Consider the following 24,348-nt stretch of genomic DNA (forward strand, 5'->3'; position numbering starts at 1 on the left):
TGTGAAATTTTGGTAATCAGAAAGTGTTCAGTACAGTATTATCAGATAAAGAAAGTCTAGCCATAAATGACTGTGTTTGTGCCTGCAATTTCAAGCACAAAAAAGGTAAGTTTAAAAAAAAACTTGCTATTTCCATATCATTGGGAGGACTATAGATAGCATTCTTAAAAGTCCCCAGTAGAAAACCTGCTAATATTGACACAACCAATGATTCTGTCTACTCAAAGGCTGTCAAAAAATGCCATTTATTTTGTAATTATCACAGATTATATTATTTAATTATATTATTATTCTTATAGTATTATTATTTTATGTAATTATATTGCTAATAACCAATGATGTAATCTGCTGGAAGTAATTATCTTAAATCTCAACCATCAGGAACTGGCAGGAGCAGAACATAGTTCAAAACTGTCTGCACATCTTTCTGTTTAATTTTTGTTTGATTTACAGCTAAGGAGTGAGTCAACACATATATCACTGGTTGCTGCAATTTGCCTCAGCCTGCAAGAACAACCTCAAAACTCAAATGATACTGTACTTACCAGAGAAAACCAATAATAATAATTTTAAACATATATATGTTTAAGTTATATACTTCAAAGTGTGCATTCTATGTTCTTATCATAGGAAGTCAGCACAGACGCTATTTGTTTGTACAAAAATATCAGGAATTTAGAGAATGAGAACTAACTGTACCTGGTCTTAAATACCAGTTCATAAAACTTAAAAAGTAATTTATCCATTTAAATAATTCCCTGTGGCAGGTAGGTCTACTATATAGTTATTTACCTAAGAAAAGTGACCTATTTCAAACATGGACCACTATAGCATCTAGCATCCTTTACTTTTAAAAAATATTGCATTTAAGAGGAAATTTACACACAGAAAATTTATGAGAATAAAGCTTACAAAACAAAATATGCTTTCCCACATGCAAGAGTAAACTACATCCCTGTTGCTACAAATAGGCACCCTGCCCAAAAATGAGATTATAGATGGCTTGCTTTCTAGATGACACGGAAACTGCTACGCAGGGAAATGTTAGGAAAAAATAACTAGCATTTTACTCCCTTATAGTTATTTAGAGCAATCTAGATCTGTCTGAGGTCTTGACTGACAGTCTTTAAGAAGAAACTCTCCTCTTTAGACTAGAGCTAGTTTTGGAAAAGCAGTTCAGCTTTTCTACTTTGCCTTGACAGGAGAAGAACCTATTAACACTGAGATGGTGAGTTGCTATTTTGTAACTTACTCATATTTAGGGCGAACATTAGAAAGGCCTATTAGTGCTCTCTGTTGAGATACTAACAGGGATGAACAGGGGGCACCTGTCATGCCAGGTCTGGGACTGGGTGAGAATAGCATTTAGTTAAACAAATGATTAGAAGAGGTGAAGCAGTGTAGAATCTTCTCTATTAGGGCATGGAATGCCAGGACTGACGTACTGATGGTATCAGGCATATGAGAGGGTCAGTATGAATTCTCAGGGCCTCACCGCTAGAGTCAGCTTTTCGTGTGTGGGATAGGAGCCTGCTGAAGAGGTTCCTCAACATTCATAGCAACTGCAGTCACATCAGACATTGCAGCAGAGGTGCATAGAGATAATCTCATTTTTTTTTCCCCTTTGCATGACAGGATATCAATACATCTAACCTATCTATAACTGTGTTGTTAGGCCTTCTCTCTCATCAGTGCATAGATTTTTGTGATAACCTAATTCTAGAAAAAAATAAAGAGGATTCTCTTACAGTGCTGTGATAAATTACTGTTTCCAGTGGTCATCTCAGAGTCTATTAGGATGGATGTGGTTGGAGGCAAATGAAAACTTGGGATAGTAATAGCAGCTTCTGATCCAGTTTTGGGGACAACTTCAGTGGTGTTGGTGGCCTTGCCAAACACAGTTGTGACAGCCATGGTGGAAGTAGTGTCAGTACGAGATGCTGTGGTTGTAGAAACCAGTAGAGTAGTTGAAGTAGTTGGAAGATCTGAAAAGCAAGAACCATGAAATCTGGTAAAAGTAAGTACACAAAGCAAATCACAAATGCTAATATAAATCTGAAGAGGACAGGATAGGTCAGAAACAAACCAAATTCCTACTCTATCCGCCAAGCAGGCAGACTACCTATAGTTCTCTACCTACATCTACAGAAATTATTTCCTAAGTTCAGGCTTAAATTTATTAATAGTTATAAGGGACTCTGAATGGCAGGTAGTTAACCTTACTATTTTTGAGCAAGTACTGAATATGCACCTGAGACCTATTTGCATGTTGGAAAAAAACTACACTGTAAACAGTAGTCCATTCAAGGTATTATCAGCAATAACTGCAGCCTCCCTAGATCCAGTATCTATACAGTACTAAGGTGGCAAATTTTAATGTTTTAGTGAACATTCCCATTTTCAGTGTTGGGCCTCATCTCTTTTTTTCCTCTTTATGCTGAATCTTCTTCTGGCTAGGCTTTCCAGAATACTTAAGTTTTCAATAAAGATGACCACAATGTGTTCAGAAGCCAGGAAGCATGTGGTTACGTAGCTAACATTTGTGTTCCCCCATCAGGAAGTATTTTCACTGATGATGTAAATATGGCTTTGTTTGAATGGGGCAGCTCTGATGTGATTATATTTACCTTTGTAGCATTGATTATATTTACCTTTGTAGCATTTTTTCATGTCAGGACCCAGCCACATGTTGTCAGGACAGGCACACGTATACTTGGGAGAATGAGGAGAGATTTGAGGTGCAGGCAGACACAAATACTCACAGCCTCCATTTGGTTGAGGGCTGAGCTCACAGGAATCTGGAGCTGTTCAAGGATGGAAGAAAAGACAAGTTATTTTTCTAATTATTTGTTGGTTTTGGTGAAGAACCCTCAGCTTCTTTAAGAAGTCTTACTTCTACTCCCTACCTCAAGTCATCTGTCTGCTTAATCATCTTTACAGCTTGAAGCAGAGTGAAACCTATCAGACCTACTTTAAAAACAGTAAAGAGATTAGCAGATACAAGTTTAAATGGCCTTGTGGGACTCGATTTGCCTTTTTGATCAAATGTACTCATTTACAAGCTAATGGTCCAAAAACAGCATAATAAAGATAGTATTTGAATGACTTGTCGATGACCATTAATAATAATTTAGAACATTCACAGACTGCTGATACTGCTGAACCAGGAGAGCATCTTTCATCCCACTGTACATTCCCTCGCAATTAACAGCAGCTAGAGACAATTTTTAATTGAACTTCTCATGCTGAATTTCACAGAGGGGAGCCGATTTCTGACCCACGGTATCTATTGTTTTAGGCATTTTCTTCAGGCAGTCTCTCAAAATTCTCTCTGCTGCATCGGGAGGTATAGCTACAGCATGCGTTGCCTCGTGCAGTCTTTCTTTATTTTTAAAAGTTGAGGTAATAAATGCCATGAAAATGTCATGGTTGGGGCTTCAGAACTGGCTGCAGGATCCCCAAGGGAACCAGGAAGCTTTCCCAGGTTACTATGCTGAAGGTTGGGCCACTTCATTTTCACTGCTGTTGCTGCTGTGACTGGGAGGTAAGTGCTTACCTTGCTGTAATTATACTTGCAGATTGCAATACAGCCCAAATATATAATGAATGGCAAGCATCACAGAGATGAGAGTAACTCCCTGTTATCAGAGATGCTAATTAAACAGCTATTAACCAATTGGATACTTTTCAATAAATGCTGCTCCTGAATTAATTATGCAGGAACTTCAAACATCAGGCATTGATTTCACATTATTACCTGTGCTTTTTTTTCTCATCAGGAAGCACTTCATTTACTGAATCAAATAACTGTGATTTAGAGACATAAGACCCCAAGGACATGTCTTACCTTTGGGCTGCTTTAATTCATGAAATACCACAATATCATGAGGATTATTGAGATTTTCTGCTAAAATGGAGATGTCCAAGCCATTCAGCCTATTTGCACTGAAGATTGCTTCATTCTCCAGGTCAGTCCAGAACACTCTGTCCTGCAAGTAAATGCATAGGATTTCTCATGTGACTGTACTCCAGTTCAAGATGGATTAAACTCTAGTGTTCAGGAAGTCAATGCAAAACATTGGTTTATGCTGCTTCTGTCTGCAGCTTTCTCTCTCTCTCTTTTTTTTGGAACACTGTCATTTCTAATGTTTAGAAGTACAGCAATCCTGGCTCAGTAATTCTGAGTAGTTATGGGACTGAGAAAATGTAGAAGAGTTGCTTCCATCCTGTTTCCAAATATTTTTGTTTTAAACAGACAGGACAAACAGGGAGGATCATGAACAGAACCAAAGGGGTTTGGTAGAAACTTGGCTGATTGTTTTCTCTTTTTCAAAGATATGACCTGGATTAAACAGGCATCTCTGAAGAGGCCAGTGCCAAGAGCTCACCTGGTAGATTGTTACCTATTTCTCTTTTGTAGGGAATCTTATGATTGGAGATACATAAAAAAAAGTGGGCAAGAAGGTATACAGGAGCCACAATTACCAAAGAGTGTTTAGTTGCTCAGTGAGGATTTAGCTGGAGCACAGGGCCATGTTATTAAAAGTTGATCTAAACAATTATCTGTTGTTCTACCTGGCCATTCTGACAAGGAGGACAAATAACACAAGATCCTTCCAAACACTGCTAATGTAGGATCAAACTAAAATGCAGCAGTGTCTTGTGCAATTTGGTGCCCAAAGCAGATGTCTAGATCTCATATACAGTGTGTGGGAGGAAGTCAGGATTTTAAGGAAGAGGTTTGATGAGTCAAAAACCAACTTAGTTAAGTGAAATAAAGAGAAAGGAAAGGAGGCTCTGATGCATACCTTGACAGTGAGCTAACTTGGATTGATTTCTCTGCTCTAGTTTCCCTAGAAAGACGTGCCAGAGGCCAAACTTTGGAATGGGGAAGGGTGGGATGTCTCTCTGCTTCAACACAGGTAAAGCGGGGATTTGATTGAGGCCTCCCACGCCCTGGAGAGCTCCAGAGACAGGAGGGGGAACATGCAGTTTTGAACATATGCTATAGATCTTAAGCATGAGACACAAATTTTGAGGAGGCCAATAGCCCTCAGCACTGGCACTGCACAGCTTTGTCTAAACCTCACACAAAAATGTGGACGCCGGCTCAGATAGATGGTGATTTCTGCAGATGTCACAGGTTTTGTCACTGGTGACTTTTGAGGAACTGAACTGTACTATTTAATTAATTATGGCTTTGCTCTTAGGTTACAGTGTGACACTGAATGGTACAGCTTACAGAGTATACCAAATCTACAAGAGTAATTGAGTTTTCAGTGTACTCAGAAGGTCTTGTCTTTGTGAAAGCAGGCTTGTGCATTTCTAGAATCAGAGCTGTAATTTTGGGAAAGAGAAGTTTCTCTGACATGTAGTAGGGCACATGTCATAATTTTCTTTCAGGCTAAGCTGCTCCAGTTACCCAAGTCTTTAAACTAGGTGAACCAATGACACCTTTTTTAATACAACATCCCCATGCTCAGCAATGCACTGGTGCACAGTGACTGCAGAGGGAGCCCTGCGAGTGTCTTACTGGTGCAGATATTCCCAGCTGAAGCCTGCACACTCCTGAAAGACTGCTGAAAACATTCCCAAGGATCCTTCTGCAGATGCTGCAGTGGTCACGGGGACAATGGGAACAATCAGCCTGCAAGGTTGCAAAGAAAGATTTAACAGGCCTCCCCCAAGGATTCTCTGGACCCCATAAAATGGGACAGCTATGCAAACAGCATGTGAAACAAAGCTGCTGAGAGCAGCAGAAAACTGAGGCTGCTCTGGGCTGTGCAGCCCCCCTCCAAGTCTGACTTCTCAAAAGACAGGGGCTTTTGCAGAGTCTGGCTTTTGCGTCTTTCCCTTGCCAACAGTTTTGGTCTTTGCATGGACAGCTGACTCGATTCAAATCGAGGGAAGCCCATTAGAGTTTTTCAGCTATGTGGGAGGTTACAGTAGGCAGCACCTGCCCTCACCAATACACTGGGACTGCATTAGGAGCATGAGATGCAGCACTGTTGCTGATGAGGGCTCTGGAAAATGATTTTTCCTGATGAACCCATACCAGGTTAATCGGTTTCTATAGCAGCGACTGCCCTCGACGAGATTTCTGTACTATGCAAAGGCAGAGCTTTCAATCAAGAGCAGCTTCGAGACCTCTTGCAGTCTCCAGTCTGTCCTGCATCCATTCTTGACTCTTACCTCAAACACTGCTAAGCCGAAAGGATGGCTCAGATCATCAACAGAGGAGATGAGAACTTTTCTGTTGCTGCCATTGAAATCAATGCAGGACAGTGAATGCAATTTGGAGTCTACCCAGTAGAGACGCTGATTCAGCAAATCTGCAAAGTAAAACACAATGAAGCAAAATTACACACAGCCACGGCTACTCTTTTCTCTTGCCCAGCATGTTTTTCCTGCTGGCAGCATGACTAATCTCTTTATTATTGGGCCTTTTTTTTTTTTTTTTTTTTCCGCAGTAGTTTTGATTTTGATTCAGTGCCCAGATATGCTGGGATAAGACCTTATAAATCAGATTAAAAAGGAGGAACATTCTGGTGTGTGCGAGGGGAATGCCTGACTGGCAGCCCTGTACAATGAGGCTCTTTGGTTCTCCAGAGGAGCAGGCCAGCCGCAGGGTGGGCTTCCCAGATCGCTCTGTCGATGCCCCACATGGAGGGAGAAGCTTCATCACCCTTGAGGCTACTCAATCCTTGGCCTCTTGCTGGAGAACAACTGTCATTTAAATGAAATGTCTCTCCGAAGAAGCTGATTGCCACATTTTCAGTGATGAAGACTCCTGGGCTCCAGAAACCCTTCCTGTGCTGCTGGCCAGGGGAACACAGGTAATGGGGACACTGACAAACCAGCTAGATTTTGGGGAGGGTATAGGTAAAACAAGGAAGGTGGGGTTCAAGGTTACTTGGAATATTATGAATGGAGTTTCTTTCCTGGAGCAAACTCACTCGTTTTGGATGAGATTCATTAAACAGAATGCAAGTGGATGAGTGCCAAAATACCACAAATTCATATAATTAAACAAGCCATTAATGAATTTCTTAATTACTGAAGGATAACACTATTAGTTAGCAACAGTGGCTGTTGACACTGCAGTATGGTAGCAGCATTTCTTCAACATCTTTGTCAGGGCCAGCACAATGCTAAGCAGAGAACCTTGTGTCTGAATGGTGTCAAGAACACACATGGCTGTAACTGCAGCCTGACTGTGCTGTGGGTGCAAGGAAAGGCCCTTTGCACTCCTGCTACCCAGTGCTGAGGTAAAGGACCACAGCCTTCCGTATGCCAGCAGGTGGGGATACAGGCAGAGATGGTTTCCGTCTCCTCTGCCCCAATCCCGAGCGGCTGGCTGGGGAACAGGCTCTGCAAGATGTGTCCGTCCTGATGGACCGTGCATTGGTCCAAAGCAGCTGCCTCCCATCAGATCCAGAGATGATAGTACCAGGGATCTTGTGATACCTCCCAGACTTCCAAAGGCTGTTGCAGCTCTGCATCCTCCTTAAAGCCAGCATTCTCCTTTAATACCCACCTAAAGCAACTTAAAGTGCTTGCAATATGACATTACGAGTGGCCACTCCTACTGCCTAACCCCATGTTTGTGGCTGCATCTAAATCACTCATGTCACTGCACAGTGAGTGACAGGGTGTTCCTGGATTTTTGACTGCAGGTGCATTTGCACCATTTACAGTTTTTCTTTGCAACAATAAAATTAAACCGACAACAGCCACAAATGGATTTGTACAAAAGGGGAAGTACACAAATGGAAAGTACTGTCTGGTACTTACCAAGCGTGATGCCATTAGGCCACTCAATGTTGTCAGTCACCAGCACTTGCCGCCCCACACCATTCAGGCCTGCTTTCTCAATCTTAGCTTTGTCGCCCCAGTCAGACCAATACATGAACCTGAAAGAGCCAGACACAAGAAACCAGACCAAAGATTAAGAAATCTGTGTTACTAAACTAATCAGGAGGTAGTGCTCTCTGCTCGATACTATAAAGCTCCTCAGCCACTGCAGTTTGCTCTGACATGTACCTAGTGAAGCCACCATGCTCCTGATGGATGAATTGCCCACAAGTTGCTCTGCCACAAACCCTGCACCTTAGTGAGATTATCCACTCAAGCAGCACATATTCCTGTCACACTGCTTGAGTCCCCAACATAACCTGTGTGCCTGGGAGCAACTCAGGCCTATCTGACTTGGGACCTGCATTATTTTCAGGATTTTTTTCACTGCAGAGGCCTCACAAAGGTATACTTGAAGTATCTCAGCAGTCCTGCTTTAATGAATCTCATCATTTAAATAAGATAAAGGCATCTGAAAGCCTTAATGAGATGAGAACCATCTTTGAGTCTTTAAGAGAGGCAGAAGAGGACTGGGATGTCCCTGTTGGCCTAGGGAGTGTTTGAGGTTTTCACACCTACCTGCGCGTGGGGTCGACAGCAATGGCTCTTGGCTCGCTGAGGTCACTGTTGAAAAGTGTCCTCCTCCTGCTTCCATCTGCAGTGGCGACCGAGATGGTCTTGTTTCCTGAATCCGTCCAGTAGATATTCTTGTGAACCCAGTCTATTGCGAGTCCCTCCGGGGAGTTCAGCTGGCTGTCAATCAGAATCACCTGCTCCGCTGTGTCGCTCGCTTTGTCTATGTAGGCACTGCAAAGACGAGACCTGTCACGGGGCTGACACAAGGCCCTGAGAGGCGCACAGGGACAGCCCTCAGAGACAGATGAATGTCGGGCAGAACCGTGAAAGGAAGCGCAAATGTGGCCGCATGATGGACACAGCAACCTTATGGCTGCATTTCTCCACTGCGTTCTCCTACAATTTCTTCATATTTCCCTCTATTTGGATGGCAAATAGAGGCCCTTACCTGTAGATTTTTCGGTAGAACAAATCACACCAATAGATTCTGTTTGTTGCCACCTCCACGTCCAGGGCCACCACATTTTTGAGCATGGGAATGATGCGCGAGTAGTCCCTTTTCACCAGGTCAATCTTACGGACTTCATGGCGATTGGTGAAAATCAGGTACGGACTCTTTCCTATCGCAGAAAATGAAAGCATTTGTCATTTTAGCAGCTGATCTGAGGACTCTCAGTCTGACTCTTCTGCTAATAACCACAAGCAAAACTCTGAAGATGAGGGAAATACCCTCATCTTCAATCATGTGTTTCAGACAGAAAACAAAGGAACAATTTTTGGTGGCTCATGTCCAGACAGGGAAGACTCAGCCCTCTGGGCTGCCTGGAGGTCAGATAGTGTCACACCCTGTAGGGATGGATTGGTTTGTCTCTGACAATTAGAGCTTACCGAAGAGAATGCTTCCACTGGGAAGGACAAAAGGGAACTGACACCTCCACAGTTTCCTTTAAACAAACCACCATCATGGCTAATGGTTAATCTCGCACAGTTCAATTTTCTACCCGTCTGATGCAAATATAATTTTTTGCAATAACCTTAAGCAAACCTCTGGTGTTCCTGTTGGTATCTATGTAAGTGGCTGGGGTAGGGAAGAGGTGACTAACCCGCCCCATTTGAATTGGGTTTTGTCTTTTTAATACTACTACTGCTAAATGTTTTTGCTGCACTGTTTTTAACAACACCTGTCAAGAGACTCTCTTTTCTAGTTGCAAACAGCCAACCAGTCTTGCTCTGCACACTGTTAAAATATTCTGATCTGCATGATCAGTAGTTCTTGCCTAGAGACGCATCTGCTGTCTCTGCAGCAGTTCTCTGCTGCTTGAAATGTAAGTCTGCACTTGCTGCTTTCCTTTGGGCCTCAGCCCTGAAAGCTCGTCATCTTATCAGAGCTGTGATGCTGAGCAAGCAGTTTAAGGGCCCGTGGAGCTGCCTTACCTACAGCTTTGCAGTTCTTGGACAGGGTGTCCATCTCGTATCCCTCGTAGCACTCACATTTGTAGTCCCCCTTGTAATTAATGCAGATCTGGCTACAGGCGTCTGGATTCTCACATTCATCTATGTCTGAAAGGAGTGTTTGAAACCCATCAATAACTTGAAATCAAACCATCTGGGATGGAGCAATGCTGCAGTGACTATAATCACGTCTCTGTATGGCAAAACACAGAGAACTGCTGTTTGCATGTAAATTACCTCCACATGTTTTTTTATCCAGAAGCTTATATCCAGGAGGGCACTCACATTCATAACCAATCTTCAAGTCTTTACATATATGCGAGCAACCACCGTTGTTCATAGAGCATTCATTCATACCTGGAAGAGATATACAGATTATCTATTAAAAATGAGAGCTTTTAATCATAAGACTATATAAAATTAAGAGAGGCTGAGGACCTCAGAAACTCCCCAGGGCTTTTCAGCTTTTGGTGGCCCGGAGCTGGCCACACAGCACATACGAATGACTTCGCAGTTAGGAAGCCACCATCGTATCTCTTTCTTGCTGTTTTTTTTTTTTTTTTTTTCCCCCTTGAACACCGTAGGCTCATCTAGATTCAAAGCTAGTGGCTAAGTGAGCAGGGAGCCCTGGGGATGCCGCTTATGTAAATCTCCCCATCTCAGCCCATCCAAGGGCTGCTGCTTCGAATACGTTCTGCCAGATGTGAGGGGCTTTCAAGGGACCGAAGGGCCCTCTCCAGGAAGCTCCTCTTTCCCCATGCCTCGTTCATGTTGACTTTTCTGAACAGTCTCCTTGAGCTTTAATAATTCATGCGTGGGGAGTCCTGTTTCCCAGGGGTCCCTATCTGGAAACACTGCGCTACTTTCCCAGCTAGCTCCAAAGAATGATACACGTGACAATTCTTGAAACCACCAAAGTACAGTCCATCAGAGCCACTACATTTACACTGAGATACACAGTCTTCCCACAACACCACGCACACAACAGTCTCTGCAGCCTGTGTCAGCCCAGCGGTGCCAGTTACAGTCACAGCTCCCACCTCATCCCGAGTCCCTGCCCGATCCAAGGCCTCCTCTCCAACCCCACTGAAATAAGGAACAGACTAAACTGATGATTGTAACTACAACTGAATGAGAGGCTGAGGAAGGCTGGCACGAGAGGTTGTTATTTCTGTCAGACATAACGTTTCTTGTTACAGGTAACCTACCCAGGGTGAGAAGAAGTTCCTCCCCTTAAGTAGGGCTGCTGAATAGAAGCTCTGAGATTTCAGGGATAGAGGCTCACTGGAACACGCAAAACTGATTTGCTTCAAACCTTAATGCAATTTAAAGCCAAATTTTTCATTTGTCTTTTACTTCTTGCCTCCTTGCACACTGCAGGTGAGCAGTACAGCAGAGCCATTAAACTCACATTCTTGAAAGAACAACCACAAGCCAATTAAATCAGTAAGACCAGGAAAATACCGTGCCAGAAGAAACCCCATCTCAGCTCTGGATGCTTTCCCCTTCCTGTCAAAGACACACTGGCACAGGTAGCAATGCATTATTAATAGGGCAAGTGCACGGGAAGCTGTCCACAGAGTCGCATGGGATGTTGTCACTCCTCAGTGATCTTTATTAACGGATATCACCTATTACTGCGCTCGCACAGGCCTCCAGCAAATCGGGTCATAAACACGCACACCCTCGCACTGCAAAATACTACCAAAGGCTGCAGCAACTGATGAGCAGAGCCCCATCCGGGTGATTCCCCTGCGCTCCATGGAATGCACTTGGAGACAGGGGATGAAGCTGCTTCACCGCTGCGCTGGCAGCGCGCACTGAGCCAGCGCGGCCTGCGGGTGGCTGCAGCCCATCACCCCGGCGTCCCCGCCGTGCCTGGCGCACCCCTCGGCAGCCAGGCCACGGGCTGCCTTCTGCAGGGACCTTGCGGGACGGGGCCCCGCACGCTGCCAGCCAGATACCCCACCATGAGGAGCGTGTCCTGCATCTCCCGGCTGCTTCCTGGCTGTGCTTCACGTTCACAGCAAAACGCATCATTTCTGCAGCCTTAAAGCAGTGTGTTTCTCTTGGACTCTTCTCTCAGCTTCCTAATTCAAACGACACTCTGCAGCCAGCGAGGCAGCCACGGCACCAAGCCCAGGCGTGCAGCTCCATCTCCTGACACCCGCTGGGCTGCCAGCTCCGATGAGGGAACCTCTACAGACAGACAAGCTGCAGCACCCACTCAGAAAGACAGGGAGAAGCGGGTTAGTGCAGAAGAAAGCAAGGGTGCACTGGAAGCACCAGGCAAACGCGTCCTCCCGGGCACGCACACGCACTGCTTGGAGACAGAGGAGAGCCTGACAGCTCCTCTGAGCACGAGGAACTACCTGTGTGCAGGGGCACTGTGCTCCAGGCCGCTGGGGCTCCACAAAGGGATGGACGGGGAGAAACCAGCGGCCTGGCTGAGGCTGGGCTGCCCTCGGTGCCCGCAGTGCCTGTTGCTGCTGCCCCAAGCAGGGGGGCCCGGTGCTCAGGGCTGCTGACTCTGCCAGGCTCATGCAGACCAGGCGGGTGCCCATGGCTTAGTCACTTGTGGTAGCCCAGAGGCCGGCAGGATGCTGCACAGAGCGACCTGCTCTCATTCCTTAAGGAAGCGGCAGCCACACGTAAAACAGAGGAATGGCTGAAATCCTCTCTCGGTGGTCACTGCCACTCACTGGGGTTTCACCTTCAAAGCCTGTTCCCAGTGCTAAGCCATCTTGATGATGGGATAATTTAGGCCGTTTGGCTAAAGAAATGATCTGGGCTATAGGGGACACCAGTGTCTGTGGGAAGGGGGAGTTCCTGGCTCCTTGTGCTGTGCTCAGCTCCAACACCCCTCCAAGAGCAAGGAGGAACCCCTCAGGTGAAAAGAGCATGGTTCATGCTTGCAGATCATGAGACTCGGCCACTAATTCTATTCACGTAAAGAGCGCTGGACTATGCGGAGAGAGCAAAGGCCAGGGAGGAGGAGCCGAGCGAGGAACAGCATTAGCAGCTGCATGTGGTTACACTCAAAGCTGTGAGCACCAGATGGAGGAGAGGGGAAGCAGTTACAACAGGAGCAACATGTAGAAGGCAAGTACTGTACCACATTCGTTCAGAGGCTCGTCAGACCAGTCCCTGCAGTCTCTATGGGAATCGCACACTTTGCCTCCGTCAATGCACTCTCCACTCTTACACTGAAACTTGCTGGGACTTTCACATGCTGACTCTGTCGTGTCGGGCAAGAGAGGAAAGCAACTAAGTTAGACGAGGCTTGTGACAACAAAAAGCCTGACATTAAGCTTCAAGAGGATGTCATTAGCAGAAATGGCATGGGATGGGCTCAAGCAAATGAACATTAAGCCTGAATATCATGCAAGGAACTTCTTAAGACATGCGATGTGCCTGGTCAGCGCGCTCATCTCTCCCAAGTCCCACCGCCAGGACGGCTTAAAACCCTGTGGGCAGCAGCTCTCCTGAGCTGGGAGGGCAGAGTGGGCCCGTTGCCCTCACGCGGCCCCACTCGCCCGCGCTGCCTGGCCGTACCTTGGACGCAGCCGGCCTCGTCGCTGTTGTCGGGACAGTCGTGCACCTTGTCGCACTGCTTCGCTCCGTGGATGCAGGTCCCGTCCCCGCACTGGAACTCGTCCGGCCGGCAGGTCACCAGGGCTTTAGAGAGACAACAGCGTTCGGTGTCAGCCACGCGGCCAGCGCTTCAGCCTTTCACGGTGTGACACCGTCCAGCCGAGCGCGGCCGGCGCAGCAGGGACAGGCTCCCTCCGCCCAGTTCACCTGCCATGGGGCTCGTTACGGGGCTTGTTTCCAAGGGCTTTGTCTTTCCAGTATTTCCTTAACATCCTAGTAAAGCCGCACACCCTGGAGATCTCACTTTTAGCCCTTCCGCTCTGCTGCGTGCAGCCTGGTACCATAGGATAGAAAACCGCTGCCTCTGAATCGCCAGAGAGGCCAGCACGGATGTCACCACAAGGGAGGCACGGGCTACAGAGCAGAATTCCTTTGAAAAACTGATGAACTAGTTCTAATACAGAAATTATTACTTTTAGATAACCCCAAAAGAGCCACAGGCAGGAAGACAGCTAGCATCAATATTAAAAAATACCGAGGTACAAAAGCTAAGTGTTATCTGTGATATATCCCACAGGATGCAGGATCCAGCTTTGGCACTGCTTCACTGGACTGAGCTCTTGCACATCTACACAGCAAGAGCAGCAACTGGTGCTGGTGGGAGCAGGAAACCTGCCTTCAGAGAACAGGAAAAATAGTTTATTTCCCCCTTTGGTAGCAACGTGCAAACATGGAGACAGCGAGGGATCCTCCTCCATTTCTGGCATGGGAGCAGATCTGGAGTTTATCATGTAAATCTGCATGACACTGGCTACGATCTGGAAGGCAGCTGCTGTAAAACCCACTAGCTGTGAACAGTTGTAGCCTCCAAAGTTCTTTCAGGAAGTATTTTTTAGCTAAATGTTAGGAAAAGAAAGACGATTCCAATTCTAAAGCTACAAAAAGGAAGAGGCAACTGCAAACACAACATTGCAGGGCTGCATCAGTGGAATCTTAGCAGTTTCACAGCTGCCTCCACAGTTCCACAAAGCAAATATGAAACAATTTACTACAACCCTGGTAAATTAACCAGCATGCTAAAACACATACACTTCCCAATTGCAAACAGTGGGGATAAAGATTAATTGCTTAAATTTAGCCTATATATTCCAGATTCAAAGTTTGTTCCTGTTTTTTTTTTCTGTCTGCCTGTCCAAAATGACACAGCGGGATTCATATCACACCAAGTTCATTTGAAATAACTCACTGGCAGCTTTGTTGCGATTCTTGTGTGAAAATTTTCAAGTGCTTTTCAAGTATTAACTTAATATCAAGAAAAGCCCAGCGTTTGCAAGATGCATCAATCCCATTTTACAGATGGGGAGGCACAGAAGTGCGAGGCCAGGTCTCAGGAGATCTGTTTTCTAGTTGCAACTGCTGTTGAATTTCTTCCTGGATGCCCTAACCTGAATTTTTAGAGGACATTTTTAAAAATAACCATTCTAGACTTGAAGACTAATAAATCTAACCCAACATTCATTTTATGTATATATTTAAATATGTATTTGAGGGAAAAAACAGCCACCCAGCATTCTCACATGGCCTCCCCAAAATGACCCATTCCCTCCTATTTATTTGCTGTCTGTTCACTGACTGACGCTCTTCATTCCCACTCTACTCATTCAGCAGCCCAAAGTCATTAAAGCAAATGACTGATGATGGCCTCACAGTGTTTTTTTAAAGCGTTAGCCCCATCGCTGTTTCATACAACGCGAAAACCAGAGCGCCGCAACTTGCAAGAGAAGAGGCGCTGCTGCGGCCCCGCTGCCCATGAGCTCGGTGCCACCTCAGCAGACACCTCCTGGGAGATGGGGCAGGAGGTTCCTCCATCCCTGTCGGAATGGGAAGGCACCCAGCACCAAACACACCCGCTGGCCAAACCCTTCTGCTCTGCTCTCGTGCCTCCTCTGAGGATCCTCGGTGCCTCTTCTCGCTTTCAGAGCCATCGCCGCTCATCCTCCTGCCCTCCTGCAACGCCAGCTGGTGCCCAGGACTTGCTACAGAAGTCTCCAAACTTGTATCGGGCACTCGTTGGCCTCAAATTTGTACCTGGTACCTCTTCTTGGTGGGACCACCAGCCTGCACATGGTGTTATCATGGGTAAGGAAAGGCACTGCTGGCCAAAGTTGGATATTTTCTTATGTACTTCTGTAAAAATATCTGGTTTGTGCAGCTGGGTGCTGCCTTCCTTCCCAGAGGTGGTCTAATGTCAGGACTGCTAAATATATACAGCTATGTAAATATTTTATTTTATTTCAATCTTGTGATTATGAATATTTTAACAAAACATTTTGCTCTTATTTTCTTGTCTCTCCTTCCCCAGGTAAGTGACCAGCTTGAACGATTAAGTAGCTAAAAATGCATGGAACATTCAAAAATACCATGCACACAAGCAACACCATGTTAAATGCATAAAGCTAGCCGAAAAGAAATCCATTATTTATTAGCTCAGTGCCTTTAACAAGCCACACTCAAAGTGCATTTCAGACTGGATCTTCAGAGGTGCTGTTCTTGCCTGTCTTATTCTGTATGCTCGTAACTTCACAGGCAGGAAATTAATCGTTTTTTTTTCCTACAGATCATACATTCCCTCTAGCATTGTGGCTTCTAACCTCGAGGCTATGCAGCCTGAGGACTTGGAAAATGTTCCCCACTTTCTGTTGCCTTCCTTTCTGGGGAAGGGGATCTGCTCAGCAGCATGTTACCACCCAGCAGCTCTTGCAGCTCCCGCCAGATTGTCAGGAAAAGGCAGGAAGGATCGTGCCATAAACCTGGCCCTGCCAGGTGGCCCCCAGCTGTGCCATAGGGGACATAAGAACCCCTTGCTGCGCACCCCGCTGCTGCGCAGACACCTCATGTCAGAGACCTGCCTTAAGACAGGGCCCGAGGTGGCCTCCCGGCCACGCTCCCCATGGAGGAGACACTCACGGCAATCCTGCTCATCGGACTTGTCCTTGCAGTCCTCGTCCCCGTCGCACTTCCAGTTGAGGTGGATGCACTCGCCGTTGCCGCACTGGAACTCGTGGGCCGCGCAGGTGTTGAGGGCCTTGGCGTCGTAGCCGCACTTCTCCACGGCCTCGTCCGACTGGTCCTCGCAGTCCGGCTGGTTGTCGCACACCCACAGCTCCGGGATGCACACGCTGTTGTTGCACTGGAACTCGTTGGGGTTGCAGGTCAGAGGGGAGCATTTGCGCTCGTCGCTGCCGTCCCCGCAGTCATTATCCCCGTCGCACACGAAGATGACGGAGATGCAGGTCTTGTTACTGCACTGGAACTCGTTGGGGGAACACGCTGGGGACGGAGAGCAAAGCAAAGCGGGTGAGCTGCGAGGTCTCTGAGCCGAGGGCGGGCTGGGGTGTAAGGCACCTCGAGCCCAAAACATTTTACAAGGAGCAGGCGGGATGCAACCGTCACCTCCTGCCTGGGGCAGCGGGAGGCTGGGGAAGCAGCCATCAGGACGGGCTTCCCTGGCACAGGCAGCCGGGATGGGACGGAGCCGCTGTCCCTGGCACCGCGCTCCGCTCCGTGCCGACAGGAGCGGCTCCTTTCACGAGCGCAGAACCAGGTTTCCGGATTTCACAGTGCGCCTGGGTTGGGACATATTAACGCGATGCGTGGGATAAATATCTGTGAGCCGAGCATCAGGTTAGCTGCAATGAGCCAGTGGGGCCCTTCACAACGCACCGGGTGTCTTCCCAGGAAACCGCTGCTCCGCATCAACACCTGAGCGTGCAGCAGCTCCGCGAGGAGCCCGGGGGAAGGTTCCCGGCAGCGCAGCCGCACGCGGGCAGCAGCGCTGTCCCTCTGCGAGCCAGGGGGAGCCCAAACCCTGCAGGAGATTCCCTCTGAACACTTGCAGTCATCGAGTGATTAACAAAAATATTCTGCTCCAGCACTCTCGGGCATCTACAGGAAAATTACAGCTTTTATAAATTACATCAAATTAAATAATTGGTCTAGAAGAAAGCTTTTTTTTTTTTTTTTTTCCAATTGCACCTGGATTTTTTTTTTTTTTTTTTGTCTTCAGAGGCAGATTTGCTGTCACTTCTGCAGAGAGCCACAGAGCAGAGGGCACCGTCAGCTGCCCTGGGAAAGCACCTGGAAAGCAGCTGCCTCTCTGCGAAGGGGCTGCTACATCCCAGCTCCGCAGAGCCCAGCAGGGCGCCCGCGGTGCTCGCCTGAAATACGGTGCCTGCTTTATACCTGCGAAGGAAACTCTAATTGTCTCGAAATTAAGAATGTCCTCACTAGCTCACTAATTCTGTGAGTTGATGTTAGGCTGATGCTAACTTAGATTTTAGCTGCTCTGTCTTTAGTGCTCTGTCAAATAAAGCAGTTTGGGGTTTTGCCACCTACCACTGGATAAGACCCTTAGAGGGTCTAATCATTCTCCTCTCTGACCAGAGGAAAACTTAGATCAGACAACAACCATTAGGGGGTTAATTCCTCTCTTAAGGGCCTGGAGTAGGACTACAGGCAAGCAGAGAAGCGCATTAAAAAAAATTGTAAAGCAGAATTGAGACCACAAAGATGAAGAGAGTCCCTGTTTGCACCCAGTTTTCCCTGTTTTTCTTAATAGTGCATGTCTTTCTATCCACATTCTGTAACCATAAGTAAAATGATCTAATAATCCTACAGATCAGTAGACACTTGCATGAACTAACGATTTCAACGAATGCTAAGGGACTGCCAAGGAGAAAGTTAACACTTATAATCTTACCAATCAATTCAAAAACAATAAAATGAGAAATGGCAATTTTGCAAGGGCTATGTTCAGTTTCTGTAACCAATTAAGACTGAGAGGAAGAAACTGCTTTTCTGGCATTATTTTGATGAATCTCAGAAACAGATCAGGAGCAAAATTTTGTACAGACTTTGATCCCTAATCTTTAGACGAGTCTGCAGTGATTTGCACACTCTAAATGTGCATTAGCTTCCTCAAGCTCGAGCTGTTTAGGTCTCTGCTGCCTGGACTGGGCTGGTTTGAAGAATAGTAACAAAAAGCAGCATTACAAAGTATCTTACGTAGCTATTGGAGGGGAGAACTAAAGTCCCAGAGACCACTTACCTTGCACAAATCTATCGGGGTAGGTAGGCAGTGCCATCACTACAGCACTTCACTGCCTCCCAAGCATTGAAACAGAAATCCCTTAAACAGTAATTAAATGATCACGGGGGTATTTTTTTCTTGACTCGAACAATTTGTTTGCATTCTTGCATTTTGCTGTCTGCTCTGTCATAAGCTTCTTCTCAGAAAACAGAGGAAACAAATATTAGCTTGGTTTTCTCAGTGCCAAAGAAATTCCTAGTGTCATGCTCTCAGGTGCAGAAAGTACTTCAGATACAAAGTGATCCCAATGGAAATCTTGGGAGCGTTTGTCAAGAAGTGTTTAACCAACAGGCTTCAAAACAGTAAATAAGCCTAATTACAAAAGCACTTCTGCAGAGTACTGTAAGCCATTAAGATTTTTTGCATTTTAGGGAGCAAAGCACCAAACCTAAATGGCAATGTACATATGCTTTGGCCTATAGATAACATTTGCCACGGGTGCTTTGCATTAATTTCTGCCTTATACTATGTACTGATACCTAATGTAGCACAATTTTTGCCTTGCAGCCTCCGCTTGCAATCTTGTCACATCTCTTGAGGAGGGAGGCGTGGAAGCCGCCTTGGGACAGAGCAAGTAAAGAAAAAGGGAGATACTGCAGATGTGGCCTCAGTGCGAAAGTGATGGCGCATTTCTGCCCGGAGCCAGGATTCAACCTAAGGCTTTACTGAGTTGTCTGGTGCAGCAGGGACCACTTCAGCTCAAACACCCCAAAAATCAAGGTAACATCATCACACGCTTGCTATAAGGACACAGCAAGCCCCAAGAACTGCAATTGCCCCCTCTTCCTCGACACTTGTATCTAACAATATTTTTACAGGGGGCATCTCTGCAAATCATGGATCTTCGAACCTGGATAAAACCCTGAAATGCAAAGCAAACAGGCCAGTCATCACCACCAAGAGCTGGGAATGAGGTACAAGGGGCTGTAATGCTGCTTCCTCTGCCAATCTTAATTAAGATCTAGCTTTTCAGTAAGAGTCAGATAGTTAATTTGTCTTTTTCCTCCAAAAAAGCCAATTCCCCTGGAAATTACCCAAGCAGCTCACGGAAAGATAATTATTATGGAAAGATATTATAAAAAAATATAGTTGTAATGGCAGTTACTGATGCTGAAGAGATGAAAATAAGATAATTTATTACATTGTATGGTTTCCTGACAACCCCTAAAGCAACTCAAAGGAACACAGCTCAAAATGTCTTGTTTCCTTAACTCTGACAGTGGATTTTTTGAGCAGGGCAAGGGATGGTTTCTACCCGCCAACACAAGCACGGGACAAAGTCTGTTGTTGCTTCATCGCTGCTGCCAGCCTGGCCCGAGGGGCGGATGGACTCGGGGAGCACCCCGAGCTGCGAAGCTCACGCGGGGTCCCCAGCACCGCGGTTTAACCGCATCCGTTTGCTTTGTCTGCAGACAACGCGCGCGCTCGGCAAGTACCCGATGCAGCTCGCGGGTCTCTTGCCAGCCCTTGGGGCGCGGCTCCGTGCCCAGCAGGACCTGCTCCCCAGAGCGGCGGCCTCGGGGCGCCGCTCCGAGCGCCCGCAGCCCCGCGCGCTGGATCCGGCTCCGCGCGAGCAGCGCCGTTGCCATGGCGATGGGCGCCGAGCAGCCCATCCAGACGAGGCCGCGGAAGGAATTGTAATTCCTGATATTGTTCACATCGCTAACGCAGCTAAGGAGCCTGGCACGTGCGCCAGCAAATTAATATTTGCGTGCACTCGCCGCCTTGGCCGCGCTGCCCGCCTCAAACGCGAGATATTTTTCCATCCTCTGGAGCGGTATTTGCATAGTATTAGTTAATTATAATGGAGCAACCAGATGCCAAAGCCCCTGCTGATAAATAACAGTTTGTGCAAAAACGTATTTACCGATTTAGAATGCGTTTTCAGAGAATCATGAATTCATTCAAAGTGGTTTAATTTTCTGAAAGTACAATTAATTATAACCCCACAATTTATGGAGAGGAGCAGCTTACGCATTAAAGGATGCGTAAACTCTGAATATCTTCCCTGCCTTTTCTACTTATGTGCAATGAGACTGTGCTCTCAGATTTGCAGTCTGCCCTGGACTGGAACATACTGGAACAAATCCAAGAAGTTTATCATAAGGTTACTCCTCATTAAGTCACTGAGATGACATCAAAAGGAGAACAAGTGAGACCAGTGTACAGGGTTTAGGGGTCTAAAAAAAAAAAAAGAAAGAAAGAAAAAAAGGCAGCTTAGGAGAAAAAAGGTGGCCGTCAGAGCGCCAGAGATTGGTACTGTGCAGCCTTCTGCTCAAGTCTAAGATACCTCACAGGGATCTCAGGAGAGAAAGACCCATCTCTCCTCTTTTATATTCTAATGGCTTTTGTTTCTTTTTTTAAAAAATATCAAACATCTTGTGTAGGGATGCACCAACGGTTTGAAGACTTCCTACCTTCACCAACCCTAACCATTAAGCCCTGCTTAACAAGCGTATATAGCACATGATACCACACGCGGCCATGGCCACCAAAGGGTGGAACTTGTCCTCACGTGTCTGCCATTGCAACGTGACTGTTGTCACTGACACTTGGTGGAGATTAATATAACGAAACAAATTCCTACTTTTGGGATGAAGAGGGTCAGAATTACAGTGTGCCCTCATGCAGAAAGCATTTCAGGGACAGGCTATAAGAGCATATTTGGCTCTGCAAGAGACTGTTTCTGGGCTGTTTCAACTCCAAGAGCTCTAATCCACAACAGCGCGACTGCCCAGAGAAGAATCATTAACCAGTGGCCAAATTTTGCTGCTTTGGCAGCAGGACACATAAGATGGGAAAAAAAGAACGAAAGACCTGAGGGAAACTCCATCCACAGAACACTGCCTGTGTCTACGCCTTGCTAAACCTGAGCTGGAGAGACAGGATTAGGGAAAACAGTCATTTTGCACTGACCTTCCCCAGGTGCAGAGCTCTGATGCAGCTTAGCCCACAGCTTTACGGCTTAATTCTTCACTTAGGCAATGCATATCTTACCCCTAGCCTTGAATTAATGCAGTATTTTGCATTTAATTACAACAAGCATCCAACAGATGAAAAATGAACTTACCTGTATTTTTACTGTAAAAGTGGAATGAAAGGTAGCTACCAAGGTTCTCACTGTTTTATTTTGATGGAAGTTAGGACGAATGGGACATGGGCTGCAATTTTTCCTAAATAACAATGGGGATTTTTCTGCAATTTCTACTGCTTTTGAGGAGCTCTAATACTTTAAGCAGTGATAAAGTGGCAGCTGTACATGATGTTTAATTTCTGAGAGCCAGGGCATAATGCACAAGCATTAATCCCTCCAGCTGTCCAGTAATTAAACACCATGTAAAACCCAGAGGATATCATTGCTGTGCTACCTTATCTTATTTGTGAAGGACTTTCATTTGTTAAATCTATAGTCATTTTCTTTCTGTTTGTGGGGATAACTGCAGATTCCTCCAGCACAGCAACTGTACTCAAGTTATGGCCCTTTTCCTTAAAATAACAGGAATTCGAGGCTAGCCATGTTCCTTTTCATTGCATGCTGAAATAACCATGAATGATGATATCAGATTGAATATTCCCTCTATTTTCACAAATGCAAGACTGTGGGCTTTAACCCTATTAAAATTGCCTGGGTTCCTCAGGGGAAATATATGGCAAAATCCAATCCTTTGTGTGCGATTCCCCTCTGAAGCGACTGAGGAGCAGCACGCCACCGCGCACCTAACCTGCTAATGAAGGCAAAGAACCGAATTCACCGCTCATGAAAGAGCGGGGGTTAGTCAGGCTGCAAAGGAAGATGCAGTTAGTGCTACGTTAGCACCACCAAAAAGCTCTTGGCCCATTCTGCAGAGGCCTGGCACAAGCAGACCCGGTATGGGCTAATCTCTGACTGCATCCAGAAGAAAGCGATGCTGAGATGACATGATGCTCCTCACTGCTCCTGGACAATGATTAAAAACATGATAAAACTGTTCAGCTGTTAACAAAAAAGTCAGATTTTCCAGTTTGTTTTTAAAGTGCGGGTGGCTTTAAACCAGCTTTGTAATTCCCCTCCTCAGCTGCCTCCTCACCGGGAGGATCTGCTGGCAGGGATCAGACCTGTTTTGAGGCCGATTTGAGTCGCCCTGTGTGCCAGCAGCTCTCTCAGGTGGCATGAGGGCTGCTGAGGATCGGCAGCACGTTGGAAAGAGCTGGCTCTGAAAGCCTCCTGCTCCTGGACCCGCCAGGAAAGGAGCCCCTCCCCTGGGAGCACTGCTGCTTTCTGTGGAGACTCACACATGTGCGCGAAGCTTATCAAAAAACAGCAACAAACTCCTGCCCTGAGGATCTCATAAATGATCTATACCCTGGCAAGCAGCAGGCTGCGAGCCACAACAGCAGGAACACGTGCCCTCCTGCTGAGCATGCCTGTGCTTTCTGCTATTTCTCTTGTTTATTTAAGAAACTCTTCCTAGCCAGCTCCCTTCTAACCTGGCATCTCACATCACAGGGCTGGATACCTAGAAGCAAACCTGAGTTACAAGATCAGCCCTGAAAAGCTGAAAGACCAAAGTCCAAATCTCACTTGAGTCAATGGCATTCTTCCCCCGACTTTCAAGCAAGGAAAAGGCAACTTGGCAACTGGGAAAGAAATAAAGAAAGTTCATAGAAATAAGGGGTTGTATGTGAATATTGACTAGCAACCTGTTGTTGCCAGTGGCCACAAACCTACTGCTTGCAAAGCAACGTTATCTACTTCTACTTAAAATACCTGAAAGAGTAGCAAGTGTATTCAAACAGTGCACTAACCTCACATCCACAGAGATCTTGAACCTGCTCAGAGCTTAGTGGGAGCAGGATTCAAGGGAGCAAGGTGTGCTCAGCGGCAGGGTGCTCAGCACAAGCAGTGGGAGGTGCAAGGACACAAGGGAGGGACGTGAGGCCGTGGGACCCGCGCAGGTTAAGAGAGTGCAAGCAGCTCAGTGCCACCAAAGCATGGAGTATTTATGGATTTCATAAAATGCTGCATATGCTTATACAAATGCCTTTTGGAGAACATAAAGCTTTGTGACTGAGGAGAATAAAAGATAAAGCACATGGAGAGGGAGGAAAAAGGCAAAAGCCACCCAAGAACAAATTGGAGCCGACCTTGCGCAGCTCGTGGCAGGGGGGAAGACCTCCCCACAGCGAGGGGATCCGCACGAGCGCTGCCGCTCTCCCCTGCACGGCTGGCCGAGCTGGGTGCGAGTACATCCCCTGGCTGCACAGGTTCCTTGGACACCTCTGTCTCTGCACTCGGGATAAATTCTACAAATCACAGCATGGGAACATATTCTGTTACTCTGCCAGTGCATTATTAAATACACCCGTTCAGTGCATCTGACTGCGCTCGTCTGGCTCCTCAGCCGCAAGACGTGGTTCGCAGCCTGGGTGCAAAGCAGCTGCAGATGAGGACCAGTACCACAGCCACAAGGGACAGGGCAGGGCCCTGCTCTCCAGCCCGGCCATCCCGCGCAGCCCAAGCAGCAGGATGAGGCATCTTGCTGCTGTCCAGCATTTCTCTTTTAAAGCTGTCCAAAAACATGCTCTGCTCTCCTCAGCAGCAGATGGGATACTGGTCAGCATCTCCCTTAATGGTGAGCTAACAACCTCCAAGGATACAGTCTCACACATTTATTTTCTCTCTTTTTAGTCTCCATAAACGTGTTCCTGAGCTGGCCCATACAGCTGTGAGAAGGGTGAGCTAC

At 46.5% G+C, this 24,348-nt stretch overlaps 1 protein-coding gene across 2 annotated transcripts in view; it reads right to left on the reverse strand.

Annotated features, from left to right (window-relative positions):
• The window catches only part of LRP8 (LDL receptor related protein 8), a 134,786-nt gene that overhangs the window by 3,222 nt on the left and 107,216 nt on the right, over nucleotides 1-24,348 (reverse strand). Inside the window, exons 5-16 of one of the 2 annotated variants that reach the window (XM_088536961.1) lie at nucleotides 16,444-16,806; nucleotides 13,438-13,560; nucleotides 12,998-13,120; nucleotides 10,120-10,239; nucleotides 9,865-9,990; nucleotides 8,879-9,050; nucleotides 8,434-8,661; nucleotides 7,795-7,913; nucleotides 6,193-6,332; nucleotides 3,848-3,989; nucleotides 2,652-2,804; nucleotides 1,749-1,985 (exon numbers count right to left, since the gene is read on the reverse strand). In XM_088536961.1, coding sequence (XP_088393087.1) covers nucleotides 1,749-1,985; nucleotides 2,652-2,804; nucleotides 3,848-3,989; nucleotides 6,193-6,332; nucleotides 7,795-7,913; nucleotides 8,434-8,661; nucleotides 8,879-9,050; nucleotides 9,865-9,990; nucleotides 10,120-10,239; nucleotides 12,998-13,120; nucleotides 13,438-13,560; nucleotides 16,444-16,806 — 2,046 coding nt within the window. The remainder of the gene's footprint in view (nucleotides 1-1,748; nucleotides 1,986-2,651; nucleotides 2,805-3,847; nucleotides 3,990-6,192; nucleotides 6,333-7,794; nucleotides 7,914-8,433; nucleotides 8,662-8,878; nucleotides 9,051-9,864; nucleotides 9,991-10,119; nucleotides 10,240-12,997; nucleotides 13,121-13,437; nucleotides 13,561-16,443; nucleotides 16,807-24,348) is intronic. The other variant, XM_088536968.1, reaches the window with a different exon arrangement.

This window comes from Tinamus guttatus, unplaced genomic scaffold (genome assembly GCF_059628265.1).
Source record: "Tinamus guttatus ecotype Peru unplaced genomic scaffold, ASM5962826v1 Tinamus_guttatus_pri_ptg000044l, whole genome shotgun sequence".
Lineage (NCBI taxonomy): Eukaryota > Metazoa > Chordata > Aves > Tinamiformes > Tinamidae > Tinamus > Tinamus guttatus.